General features: G+C 42.0%; 1 protein-coding gene across 1 annotated transcript; it reads right to left on the reverse strand.

The window, feature by feature from the left end:
• Positions 1-4,695: 4,695 nt before the first annotated feature.
• LOC138877244 (uncharacterized mitochondrial protein AtMg00860-like) lies at positions 4,696-5,399 on the reverse strand. The gene is made up of 2 exons (XM_070156837.1): positions 4,926-5,399; positions 4,696-4,770 (listed from the first exon to the last, which is right to left on the reverse strand). The coding sequence occupies exons 1-2, from the start codon at positions 5,397-5,399 to the stop codon at positions 4,696-4,698; spliced, it is 549 nt and encodes a 182-aa protein (XP_070012938.1).
• Between the last annotated feature and the right edge of the window lie 9,564 nt (positions 5,400-14,963).

Raw genomic sequence — 14,963 nt, forward strand, 5'->3', positions numbered from 1 at the left:
CTTCCCTTTTTTCTCCTCCGCGTTCACGAAGAAAAACTTGTGCAGCCTTCATTCTTCTTCTTCGCGAACATGATCCTTCCCTAGCGTTCGCGATACTTAAGGACTTGGGCAGAATATAAGTTTTCCAAATCGAGGGTTAGACCATTTTCACCATATTTTGACTTTTATAGCTTAGTTTTGAGAGATTCTGTCATGACCCCAAACCACCTCGGTCGTGATGGTGCCTACCATAGTACTAGGACAGCCGATTCAACACTAATAACATAAAGGTCTTTTATAAATTCATTTCCAAATCAATGATCACAAGTCTTTCATTTTTAGTATAACAAAATAGACGGAAAAACAAATACGCAAATACATCCACACTGCTCGATCCTTGTGTCACTAGTCATGAGCCACTAAGATACTGTCCAATACTGTCTACTCAATACAAGATAAGACTGAAATAGATAGTACTAAGGATAGGAAGGAGAAAGGCAATGTTGGGGACGCCGTGCAGCTACCTTGCTATCTCTAGAAAATAATCAGAAGCTGATGGATGCTCTCACTTGGATACTCTGGCACCTGGATCTGCACACAAGTTGCAGTGAGTAACGTGAGTACGCCAACTCAGTAAGTAACAAAAGTAAATAAAGGAAGAGTGTAGTGACTAGAATTTAAATCATATACATAGTCTAATATAAAATCTCAATAGAAATATCAAAGTCAAAATCTGTAGTTCAATTTCCGAATATCTCGAGTTTCAATGAAAGTTCTTTAAAACATTTGTTCAACATTTTTCAATAGAGTCGCAGTATAAAAAGAAGAGTGAAAGTATTAATTTAATAAACAAGCCCTTCGGGCAAAGTATCACTCATATATATAGCCCCTCGGGCAAGCCTCTTAGTCACTCGTGACTCAACTCTCATCAATCAACACTCACACTCAGCACTCCCGCTCAACAGATATCTCATAATAATAACCGTTGTGGCGTGTAGCCCGATCCGTAAATATATATAGTCGACTATGCTCACTAGGGGTGTCCACACTCTGCAGGGGATCCTACAGCCCAGGCGCTATATCATTGTGGCATGCAGCCCGATCCAATACATATCGCTGTGGAGTGTAGCCCGATTCATATACATATAAATATCGCTGCGGCGTACAACCCAATACATAAATATATATAATCCTCACCATCAAGTCCTCGACCTCTCTTAGTCATCAACCTCATAGCCACTCAGGCATTTTGGTGAAAAATCAGGGAACTCTGCCCAAACAGTTTTCATATATTTGAAAGTAGAGTAATGAAACTGAATCAAACAATAAACCGGTAAAAATCATGACCGAGGATATGCTGTCAAAGCAAAACAGTGTGAGGATAGTAGTAAAATACTCCTGAGGGTCCAAATAGTTTGGCACGAGGCTCCAAACATGGCATTCAGCCCAAGTTAACAGGTTCATTTCTCAAACACATAGATATCATATAGAGTTTATAAAAATATTCAACTCTACAGTTGTCATGGGACAGACCAAGTCACAATCCCTACCGGTGCACGCCCACACGCCCATCACCTAGCATGTGCATAACCTTATTTATCAAAACAGTACGAAATTCTAGGGTTTCATACACTCAGATTTAGATTTACAATTGTTACTTACCTCAAACCGGACAAAAATCTACTCCACAATGCCCTTTCTTCTTGACTCGGCCGCAAATCATCCCGAATATATCCAAAATATGAATCATAACATCAATACAAGCCAAAGGGACAAAGCCCACACAAATATTATCCAATTAAACTAAAAATCCCGAAATTGGACAAACCAATCCCCAAGCCCACGTATCGAAATTCGATAAAAATCACAACACTAGAATCCTTAACCTCTCATGAGTCTATATATACCAAAATCATCAAAATCGGACTTCAAATGGCCCCTCAAATCATCAATTTAAACTCTCCAATTTCAAGCCCTAATTTTCCAATTTTTCACCCCTAATCTCTGCAATTTCCATGTTTAGTCAACTGAAATTCAACATAGATCGAGTATTATGTTCAAAACCTTACCTCAACAAGAATCCCCTTGATTTCTTCTTCAAAACCCTTCAAAAACTTCAATCCCGACATCAACAATGGTGGAATGGGAAAATTTTTGCGAAGGAGAACTTATATACTTTCTGCCTAACAATTTCCACATCTGCAGACAAAATTTTGCACCTGCAAAAATTCATTTAACTCCTCAGACACCGCACCTGCGACCCAGGTCTCACACCTGCAGTCTCGTAGATGCAGTCCACCCTTCTGCTCCTGCAACCATTGTCACTTATACGATCTCCTTTCTGCTTCTACGGCTTGTACCTACGGTCCCCAATCCGCAGGTGCGGTGATGACAGAAAACAACTGCTGGAGTTGCTCAATGACAATTCCTATCCTTTCGACAACCTTACGAATTCATCCCAAGGCCCCTAGGACCTCAACCAAAAATACGAAAAAGTCACATATCACTATTCAAACTTATTCCAACCTTCGAAACACTCAAAGCAACATCGAGACACCAAATCAACATCAGATTCAAGCCTAAGGATTTCAAAACTTCCGAATTTTGCAACTGATCCGAAAATCTATTAAACCTCATCCGAATGATCTGAAATTTTGCACACATGTCACAAAATGTCACAACGGACCTACTCCAATTTCTGGAATTCCATTCCAACCCCGATATCAATATTTCCACTGGCAGCCGAAAAATGCCACATTTCCAATTTCACCAATTCAAGCCTAAATCTACCATAGACCTCCAAATTACATTTCGAACATGGTTCTAAGTCCAAAATCACCTAACGAAGCTACCCAAACCATCAGAATTCACATACGAGAACTTCTACCCATAAGTCAACATCCGGTTGACTTTTCCAACATCAGCTTCCAAATAAGAGACTAAGTGTCTCATTTCACTCAATGACCATTCCGAACACAGAACAACCAACACGATATGATTAAATAAAGATGAACAACACATAAAGAAGCAAAAATGGGGAGAACGAGAATGTAACTCATTAAACGACCGACTGGGTCGTTACTTCCTCCCCTTCTAAAACAAACATTCATCCTCAAACGAGTAAGGAAACATACATGGAACCTCAAATAGGTGAGGATATTTTCTCTGCATCTCCGTCTCGGTCTACCAAGTAGCCGCCTCCACGGGCCGACCTCTCTACTGCACTTTCACTTAAACTATATCTTTCGATATCAACTATCGGACGTGCTACTCCAAAATAGCCATTGGGTCCATAATATAAGTCAAATCACTATCTAACTGAACCGTGCTAAAATCCAAAACATAAGACGGATAGCCAATATATTTCCGGAGCATAGAAGCAGGAAATACCAAATGCACACTCAATAGGCTGGGTGGCAAAGCCAGCTCATAAGCCACCTCCCCAATCCTCCGAAGCACCTCAAAAAGCCTAATGAACCGATGACTCAATTTACCCTTATTCCCAAATCTCATAACACCCTTCATGGGTGAAACCTTTAGTAGAACCTTCTCCCCAACCATGTATGACACATCATGAACCTTCCTGTCAGCATAACTCTTCTATCTCAATTGCGTTGTACGAAGTCGCTCCTGAATCACTCTCACCTTGTCCAAAGCATCCTACACCAAGCCTATACCCAATAGCGTAGCCTCGCCCGGCTCAAACTATCCTACTAGAGATCTATATTATCTCCCACATAAAGCCTCATATGGAGCCATCTAAATACTCGACTGATAACTATTGTTAATGCAAACTCTGCGAGCGGTAGAAACTGATCCCATGAACCCCCAAAATCGATGACACAAGCGCGCAACATGTCCTCCAAAACCTGAGTTGTACTCAACTCAACCTGAGTACCCAACTCTCTTTGCATGGCTCTCCAAAACTACGAAGTGAACTGAGTGACTCTATCTGAAATGATGGAAACCGAAACCCCATGCAGGCGAACAATCTCTCGGATATATATCCCAGCTAACCGCTCCAAAGAATAGGTAGTACACACAGGAATGAAGTGTGTGGACTTGGTCAGCCGATCCACGATCACCCAACTAGCATCGAACTTCCTCAACTGGGACACAATCTATAGTGATCCGCTCCCACTTCCACTCTGGAATATCTAACCACTGAAGAAAGCCACCCGGTCTCTGATGCTCATATTTCACCTGTTGACAATTGGGACACTAAGCTACAAATCCCACAATATCTTTCTTTATCCTCCTCCACCAATAGTGTTGTCTCAAATACTGATACATTTTCTTGGCACCCGGATAGATGGAATATCGCAAGCTATGGGCCTTCTCCAGAATCAACTCCCGAATCCCATCTACATTGGGCAAACATATCTGGCACTACATCTTCAATACCCCATCATCACCAATAGTCACATCTCTGGCTTCGTCGTGCTGAACTCTGTCCTTGAGGACAAGCAAATGAGGGTCATCATACTGGCTCTCTCTGATGCGATCATACAAGGAAGATCGAGAAACCACCCAAGCTAAGACCTGACTAGGCTCCGAAATTCCAACCCCACAAACCGATTTGCCAAGGCCTAAACATCAATTGTAAGAGGTCTCTCCCTAATAGAAATATATGCCAAACCGCCCATACTAACCACCTTACTACTCAAGGCATCGACCACTACATTGGCCTTCTCCGGATGGTCCAAGATAGTGATATCATAATCCATTAGCAGCTCCAACCATCTCCGCTGCCTCAAATTGAGATCCTTCTGCTTGAATAAGTGCTGGAGGCTACGATGAATAGTAAACACCTCACAAGACACACTATAAAGATAATGCCTCCAATATCGTCAACGCATGAATAATGGCAGCCAACTATAGATCATGAGCTGGGTAGTTCTTCTCATGAGGCTTCAACTACCGAGAAGCATAAGCAATCACTCTACCTCATGCATCAACACAAACACAATACCAACTTTCAAAGAATCATAATACACTCTATATAAACTTGAAGCATATGGAAAAACTAATACTGGAGTCGTGGTCAAGGCAGTCTTGAGCTTTTGAAAGCTCGCCTCACGCTCATCCGACCACCTGAATGGAGCACCTTTCTGAGTAAATTTGGTCAAGGGTGATGCAATAGATGAAAATTTCTGAACAAACCAATGGTAATAACCCGCCAAATTAAGAAAGTTGCAAATCTCTGTGGATGAGGACGGTCTGGGAATAGTCTGAACCACCTCCATCTTCTTCAGATTAACCTGAATTCCCTCACTAGACACCACGTGCCCCAAGAAAGCCACTGAATTGAGCCAAAACTCACATTTGTAGAACTTTGCATAAAGCTTCTCCTCCCTCAACCGCTGCATAACAACTCTCAAATGCTCAGTATTCTCCTCCTGAGTACGCGAGTGCACCATAATATCATCAATTAATACTACAAAAAATGAGTCGAGATAAGGCCAAAACACGCGATTCATCAAATGCATGAACATTGATAAGGCATTGTCAGCCAAAATGATATCACAAGGAACTCATAATGACCATATCGGACCCTAAAAGTTGTCTTAAGAATATCCGAGTCCTTGATATTCAACTGGTGATACCTTGACCTTAGATCAATCTTGGAGAGCACTCTCGCTCTCTGATGCTGGTCGAATAAATCATCGATATGAGGAAAAGGATACTTGTTCTTGATTGTAACTTTGTTTAACTTCCTGTAATCAATGCACATCCTCATTGTTCCATCCTTCTTTTTCAAAAATAGAATAGACGCACCCCAAGGCGACACACTACGCCGAATAAACCCCTTATCAAGGAATTCCTGTAGCTGCTCCTTCAACTCCTTCAACTCCGCTGATGCTATACGATACAGTGGAATAGAAATGGGCTGAGTGGCCGTCATAAAATCAATACCAACGTCAATATCCCTATCAGTGGAATGCATGGCAGGTCTGTAGGAAATACATCCGAAAAGTCCCTCACTATTGGAATAGAGTCAATACTAGGAGCCTCTGCACTGACATCCCTCACAAAAGCTAAGTATGAAGGATAACCTTTCCCAACCATCCGTTGGGCTTTCAGAAATGAAATCACTCTGCTGGGAATAAAATCAGTCGAACCTCGGCACTCAATCCGTGGCAAACCCGACATAGACAACATTACTATTTTAGCATGATAGTCCAAAATAGCACGACATGGAGATAACCAATTCATGCCTAATATCATATCAAAGTCTAGCATACACGACAACAAAAGGTCCAATCGAGTTTTTAATCCCTAAGTAGTCACCACACACGACTGATATACGCGGTCCACAACAATTGTATTGTATACACGAACAGATGAAACAAGATACTCACGGGGCATATCCAAATAACGAGCAAAATATGATGACACATATGAAAAAGTGGACCCAGGATCAAATAACATATGTACATCTCTGCGGCAAACTGAGACAATACATGTAATCTCAATATCTGAAGCAATAGCATATGGTCTAGCTGGGAGTGCATAGAAATGGTCCTGACCACTATCGGATCAACCTAACCCTTTGGGCGACCTCTAGCTGACTTACCCCCACCCCTAGTTGCCTGGGCGGGTGGTGAAGTAACTAGAGCTAAAGTCGAGGGCTGACTCCTCTATTGAGATGGACCCCCAAAAAGATGAGGACATTGTCTCCTCACATGCCCAAACTCTCCACACTCATAACAACTCACTAGTGCGGAGGACGGGGACTAAAGGGAAACCCTAGAACCAAGATGACTAGCAGAAGAATCTGTTATGGAAGAGCCCTGAACTGATGGAGCACGAGATGAACTCTAGGCTGAAAGGGCAATAAAAGATGAATAACCCTAATGGGAACTATGAGAACCATAGCCTGATGATGCCCCACGATGAACTGGCGAGCTGAATTGGCATGTCTAAATGAATGACCCCTATCGTGCTGAAACTGGCCTCTCGAAGGGGTGCCACCAAAACTACCAGATCCCCAAGACCTATTGGCCTCCCTCTCATCTCGCTCCTAGCGACGAACTGACTCAATCTCTCGAGCAATATCAATAACCTGCTCAAAAGGTATCACATAACACCCTCTCTCTAGTCTTAAAAATCTGAAGCTGAGATGTGAGGCCATCCACGAACTTCCCGATCCTCTCTCTATCCGTAAGAACCAACCAAATAGCATGACGAGCTAGCTCTGAAAATCTTATCTCATATTGCGTCACAATCATATCATCCTGACACAACTGCTTGAACATGCAGCTCCTCTCTGTGAGACTGTGACACATACTTCTCCAAAATGTGAGCAGAGAAATGCTTCCAGGTAAAGGGTGCTGCAACAACATGCCTACGCCTCTCATAAGCCTTCAACCAAGTAAATGAAGCTCCTGAAAACTGGAAAGTAGTGAACGAGACCCCACTGGTCTCCAAAATACCTGCAGTCCGAAGCATCCTCTGACACTTGTCCAAGAAACCCTGGGCATCCTCGCCATCTACACCAGATTAAGTTAGAGGCTGAAGTCTACCAAACCTCTACAATCGATGTTGCTCGCCATCAAGCATAAATGGTACCATATAATCCTGAGCAGGTGCAACCGGGTTGGTTGGAGGTGCCCCCGGTGTCTAAAGTCCCTGCACAACTGCTCAGGTGTGCAATCGATGGGAGTCTAGGTGTCTTCCCCGTCTTGAGAAGTAGTTGCGGCCATAGTAATTGAGACCGCATGAGCCAGTCTAGTGCACAATGATAGAATCTGGGCTAGGGCCTCCTGAAGGCTTGGAATAACAATCGGCACAGCCGGTGCCTGAGCTGGTCCTTTTGGAGCGTCTGCAAATGGGACATGATCATGAACTAGGGGGCTGGTGGATCTGCATATACTACCGTAGGTGTTGTGCGGGCTACACCCCTGCCCCTACCACGGCCTCGACCACGACCTCAGCCTCTGGTAGCCCCAACTAGTGGTACTTGTGGTCATCTGTCGTCACCTGTGGCACGTGTCCTCACCATCTGTGAGAGAATATAATAACAGAAGTTTAGTAGAGAATAAACAGATTCACATGACAGGAATTTCAAGAATGTGAAGCTTTTCCTAAAGGTTTTGTAGCCTCCCGAGGATAAGTACAAACATATCCATACCAATTCACGACACTCTACTAAATTGGCTCATGACCCGTTAGACCTATGTAACCTAGGCTATGATTCCAACTTGTCAAGACCCAAAACCAACCCGGTGGTGATGGCGCCTGTCAGAGTATTAGGCTAGCCGATTCAACACTAATAATATATGGGTCTTTTATAAATTCATTTTCAAATCAATTATGATCACAAGTCATTCATTTTTAATATAACCAAATACACGGAAAAAAAATACGTAAATACATCAATACTAACCTGTCCGGGTTTCACTAGTTATGAGCCACTAAGATACTGTTCAATATTGTCTACTCAATACATAATAAGATTGAAATAGATAATACTAAGGATAGGAAGGAGAAAGACAGGGCTGCGGACACCGTGCAACTACCTTGCTATCTCCAAAAAATACATAGAAGTCGTTGGATGCTCTCACTCAGATGCTCTGGCACCTAGATCTGCACACAAAGTGCAGGGAGTAACGTGAGTACTCCAACTCAGTAAATAACTAAAGTAAATAAAAACGGAATGCAATGACGAGCATTTAAATCATATACATAGTTTATCAAAGAATCTCAATGGAAGTATCAAAGTCAAAATCTGTAGTTCAAATTCCGAACATCTCGTAAAAACTCTAGTTTCAATAAAAGTTCTTTAAAGCATTTGTTCAGCATTTTTCAATAGAGGCTCAGTATAAAAAGAAAAGTGAAAGTAGTAATTTCATATACAAGCCCCTTGGGAGAAGTATCACTCATATATATAGCCCCTCGGGCAAGCCTTTCAGTCACTCGTGACTCAAGTCTCATCAATAAGCACTCATACTCAGCACTCCTACTCAACAGATATCTAATAATAATAACTATTGCAGCGTGCAGCCCGATCTGTAAATATATATAGTCAACTGCGCTCACTGGGGTGTGCAGACTCCGGAGGGGCTCCTATAGCCGAAGCGCTATATCGATGCGGCGTGCAACCCAAAACAATATATATCGCTGCGGCGTGCAGTCCGATCCATATACATATAAATATCGCTGCGACATGTAGCCCGATCCATAAATATATATAATCCTCACCATCAGGTCCTCGACCTCTCTCAGTCGTCAACCTCACAGCCACTAGGGCATTTCGATTGAAAATCAGGGAACTTAGCCCAAATAGTTTACGTATATTTGAAAGTAGAGTAATGAAACTGAATCAAACAATAAATAGGTAAAAATCATGACTGAGGATATACTTTCAAATCAATACAGTGTGAGGATAGTAGTAAAATACCCCTGAGGGTCCAAAAATTTTGGACGAGGCCCCAAACATGGCATTCAGCCCAAGTTAACAGGTTCATTTCTAAAAGACATAGATATCGTATAAAGTTTATCAAAAATATGCAATTCTACATTTTTCACGGGACGGACTAGGTCACAATCCCTACCGGTGCACGCCCACACGCCCGTCAATAGCATGTGTGTCACCTCATTTATCAAACAATATGAAATTCCGGCGTTTCATACCCTCAAGTCTAGATTTACAATCGTTACTTACCTCAAAGTGGATGAAAACCTAGGCAACCTAGTGCTCTGATACCAACTTATCATGACCCAAATTCCCAATTGTTGGGATCATGATAGTTACATCTCGCGTTTTTCGTACGTTAAAATTTCATCTCTAGTTAATTGATATAGACTCGGGATTGAGATCATCTTGATGTTAATTTATTAACGTTATTTATAACAAGCGATAAATAAGTGTCATGAAGGATAAAGGATGCATGAATTAGAGAAAACGAGTTTCGTTGAAAATGGCCAATTTGGGATAAAATACGGATCAAGTAATAATACCTAATAATTATAAACTGATACCATGCAAGGTACCATATGACCACGGTAGTGTAATAAATAAAGTATATATGAAGTATTTTGAAAGTAAATAGAATTTTAAGTAGTTTGTGATAATTTTTAAATTATACGGGTAAAAGAATAAATTACCGAGTAACGAAATATAATAGGATAACGAAATATTACCCGGTTAACTAATACGTGGATAAATTAACAAAATCACTACCCCCCCCCCCAAAGAGAAACTTGGCAGCCCCCCCAGTATAAGGTGAGTCATTGTTGAGCTTTACATGTGTCAAACGTCTAAATTTCAAAGTCTTGTCAAGACTTTTTGTAAGCTTTATCAATCAAAAAGGGATAAACATTTCACTTCAAGATCAAAGGACTATTTTACATTCTGTCCTTGAACAACGTGAAAAGCAGAAGCATTTTCAAGTTCTATCCAAACGTCCAAGACTCGCTCCAAATTAGATCAATTCGTTCCAAATTTTAAGAACCGAAAACAAATTTCATCCGTGAATCCTTAAGGAGTAGAGGCAAATTTCGTTCAATCAACGAATGTTTTCCAAAGAAATATTATACGGAGTTTTCCCCACTCCATGTATATTAAGCCTAATATTTTTCTTCATTTTAGCATGATATCATAATTATACAAGTTCGATAACGAGGCATAAAGAAAAATTCGTATCCCGGAATTTGCGTATATTTTGCTAGTCTCGCAAATTATATATATTTTCCTAGTTTTGTAAGTTACCATATTCTTCTTATCGGGACTGCATATTCAGTTGAGTATTTTCTTCTTTCGGTCAAAAGAGTAGAGAATTTACATATATGCAGTATTCAAAGTATTTTCATTACCATCAAACTATAATCGATGGGCAGGCCTCTATTGGGCAGGCCTCTGATCAGATGGTAAGCTATACACCGATCCTACTGTGGCCGAGCACCTATGAGTGAGCCTACTTGGTTGAGATACAGAGCCTAGTATGTCCGAGCGCTTATTAGCGAAACTACTACGACAGAGCAGATATATGTGTATACCGAGCCTTATCGGACCGGGTAGCTATTTTACTCACTATATTGAGAGAATTGAGTCAGTATCAGCAGATGAGCATACCTTACATACTCGGTACATTATTTCGTACTAACGTCCCTTTCTGGGGACGCTGCATTTCATGCGTGCAGGTTCGGACATACAGACGAGTAGACCTTCTCAGTAGGTGTATGCCCGAGTTCAGCCTTATTAGTAAGCTCCCCGTCTTTTGAAGATGCTGAGTCTAGCAGTTTGGATTACATCTTGTGCAAATATGTAGATAGGTTAAGGGTAGGTCGGGGCCCTGTTCCAATCACAGTACATCTATCAGTAGAGGCTTGTAGATATATCATGTTAGTTAGTGCAGTATGTTGGGCTTGTAGGCCCTGTACGTATATTTTATTGGCTTGTCAGTGGTAGTAATTATGACGGCTTTGCCGACCCATCTTTAGGTTGACGTTTAGCCAACGTTAGTCTCTATTGAGTTTTATATTTTGCATCGCACATTATCATACAATGTGGCCCATGGTCAAAATATGACATTACATGTTAATAGTCTCTTAGTAGCTAGTTGTATGCAAGGATAGGTTAGGCCATAGGTGCCGGTCTTGCCCCCAGGGTCGGGGCATGAATAAAGTGCTATCAAAGTAGTTCTGTCCTAGGGAGTCTACAAGCCGTGTCTAGTAGGGTCTTATTTATAGATGTGTCGTGCACCAAATTATATAAGCAGGGGACTACAAGGCATTTAGAAGTTGGTTACCCTTCTTTCAAATCTAAATCATGTTGTACCACTGAGTTATAGGAAATTAGAGTTAAACTTACGTGTTTATTTTTGCATGCACAGATGACGGTAACTAGGAAGGTTGCGGCTAGCCATAGGAGAGAAATAGTAGTAGGTGACGGGATTAGCAGGGTACCCCCCAGCAGATGGAGCCCAATTGGAGTCGTAGGGAGAGACCCCTACCCAGCGATTACCGGCTCCTCTGCCACCTGAGGAGATTCTTAGGGAGACCGCACATCCAGTTCCCCCTCCGCTTCTATCGAATCAGGACTTGAGGAGTGCGGTGCATTTGTTGGCACAGTTGGTAGCCACCCAGCAACAGGCTAGGGCATCCGCTAGTGCAGGAACTTCTGAGGGATCTAGGAGTTCAAGGGTCCGAGTGTTTATTGCTCTGAATCCCCCAGAGTTCATGGGGACAGATCATAGGGAGGACCTGCAGGATTTCATATATCAGCTTTGTAGGATATTTCGGGTTATGCATGCAACGAATAAAGAGGCAGTTGAGTTAGTAGCTTTTTGACTCTGAGATTTATCCATCCTTTGGTATGAGGGATAGGAAAGGTCCAAGGGACGTGATGCACCTCTTACTATTTGGGAGAATTTTTCAGATGCCTTCCTTGACCAGTACTTACCACGAGAGATCCGATATGCTCGGCACGATCAGTTTCTAGCCCTCAAGCAGGGCAATATGAGTGTTCAAGGATATAGTCTCCATTTTAACTCATTGGACAGATATGCACCATCCATAATTGGTACTATGCAGGATAGGATCCATAGGTTTATAGCAGGGTTGGCCCCAGAGTCGACTGAGGCATGTGCCACCGCTGCATTACAGGATAGTATGGATATCTCCCAGATTCAGGCATTTTCCCAGAATACAGAGAGGGGTAGGTGTCGGCAGCAGAGTATGGAGAGGACTGAGTTAGGGAGGCATAAGATGATAAGATTTGGTAGATCACATGAGCAGTCTTAGGGTAGTTACAGGCCTTAGTACTTTTAATGGCCACCTAGACCTCCGCCACCTCAGTTACAGGGTTGCAGGTATGACCACTATACTCAGTCAGGACCAGGTGAGAGCTCCCAGGCATCAATCTTGCAACAACAATAAGGTTCGAGACAAAAAGGGTTGTTTCCATCGCGATGTGCCATCTACGGTCGAGGATATTTGGGCTAATGTTGAGCCAGTTCTGATGCTTGTTATACATGTGGACTTCCAAGGCATATGATGCGAGATTGCCCAAATAGAGAGTCTGTGGGTATGGCACAAGTAGCGAATTCAGCAATAGCATCAGCTATGTCCGTGCATCCTTCAGGGCGCGAGACTCTGCCTTCGGCTGGTAGAGGTCGACGCAGAGGTAGAGGGTCCAGTTCAGGTGGTAACCATAATCGTATCTATGTGCTAGCAGGTCAACAGGACCAAGAGTCCTTACCAGATGTTGTGACAGGTATGTTGACCATTTGGTCTCATGATGTTTATGCCTTGATATACCCAGGATCTACTTTATCATGTATTACCCCATTTGTCGCGTGGAAATTTGGTATAGTGCCTAAAATACTAAGTGATCCTTTTTGCGGTATCTACACCGGTTAGAGAACCGATTATCGCTAGACATATTTACGGAGGTTGTACGGTATCAGTTTGTGGTCGTTAGACCTCAGCCGACCTAGTTGAACTAGAAATGTTAGATTTTGATGCTATCATGGGCATGGACTAGTTGGCAACTTGTTATACCATAGTTGATTGTCGAGCAAAGAAAGCTAGATTTCATTTTTCGGGTGAGCCAGTCCTTGAATGGGTAGGTAATATAGCGACACCCAGAGGCAGGTTTATTTCCTATCTTAAGGCGAGGAAAATGATCGCAAAGGGGTGCATTTATCATATTGTGCGAGTTAAAGATGTAGATGTTGAGATACCTACACTACAGTCTATTCCAGTAGTAAAAGAGTACGTGGATGTATTTCCAGATGAACTTCCAGTTATTCCTCCAGAGCAAGAAATTGATTTTGGCATCAATTTGCTTCGAGGAACGCAACCAATATCCATCCCTCTATATAGAATGGCACCTATCGAATTGAAGGAGTTGAAGCAGCAGTTAAAAGATTTGTTGGAGAAAGGTTTCATCAGGCCCAGTACTTCACCTTGGGGTGCACCGATACTGTTTATGCGGAAGAAAGACGGCTTGCTAAGGATGTGAATCGATTATAGGCAACTGAACAAGGTAACTATTAAGAATAAGTATCCCATTCCAAGGATAGACAACTTGTTTGATCAGTTGCAGGGAGCTAGATAATTTTCAAAGATAGATTTTAGGTCGGGGTACCACCAGGTCAGAGTTTGGGAGAAAGATATTCCCAAGGCAGCCTTTAGGACCCGATATGGCCACTTTGAGTTCCTTTGTATGTCTTTCGGGTTGATGAATGCACCTGCCATATTTATGGACTTGATGAATAGCCTATTACGGTCATATTTGGATCTGTTCGTGATAGTCTTTATTAATTATATTCTTGTTTATTCACATTCAGAGGATGAGCATGTGGATCATTTGCGAGCAGTACTCCAAAACCCCTACGATAATAAATTGCATGCTAAGTTTTCTAAGTGTGAGTTCTAGTTAAAATTCATAGCATTCTTGGGGCATATTGTATCCGACAAAGATATAAAGGTAGACATTCAGAAGATTGAGGATGTGAAATCCTGGCCTAGACCTACCACTCCAAGAAAGATTTGTAGCTTTTTAGGCTTAGCAGGATATTACCAGAGGTTCATAGAGGGCTTTTCTTCTCTTTCAGCACCATTAACAAAGCTGACGCAGAAAGCAACTAAGTTTCAATAGACAGAGTCATGTGAATAGAGTTTCCAAGAGCTTAAGAACAGGTTGACCTCAGCACCAGGTCTAGCACTTCCAGAAGGTCCAGATGGTTATGCCATGTATTGCAATGCCTCAGGTGTCGGGTTAGGATGTGTCCTGATGCAACATGGGAAAGTAATTGCATATGCTTCAAGGTAGTTAAGAAAGCATGAGCAGAATTATCGACCTACGACGTCGAATTAACTGCAGTTGTCCATGCAGTTAAGATATGGAGGCATTATTTATATGGAGTTCATGTTGATGGTTCACAGATCATAAAAGCCTGCAATATATCTTCAAGCAAAAATAGTTGAATTTGCGAGAAAGGCGATGGCTTGAGTTATTGAAAGATTACGATTTT

Source organism: Nicotiana sylvestris, chromosome 9 (assembly GCF_000393655.2).
Source record: "Nicotiana sylvestris chromosome 9, ASM39365v2, whole genome shotgun sequence".
Lineage (NCBI taxonomy): Eukaryota > Viridiplantae > Streptophyta > Magnoliopsida > Solanales > Solanaceae > Nicotiana > Nicotiana sylvestris.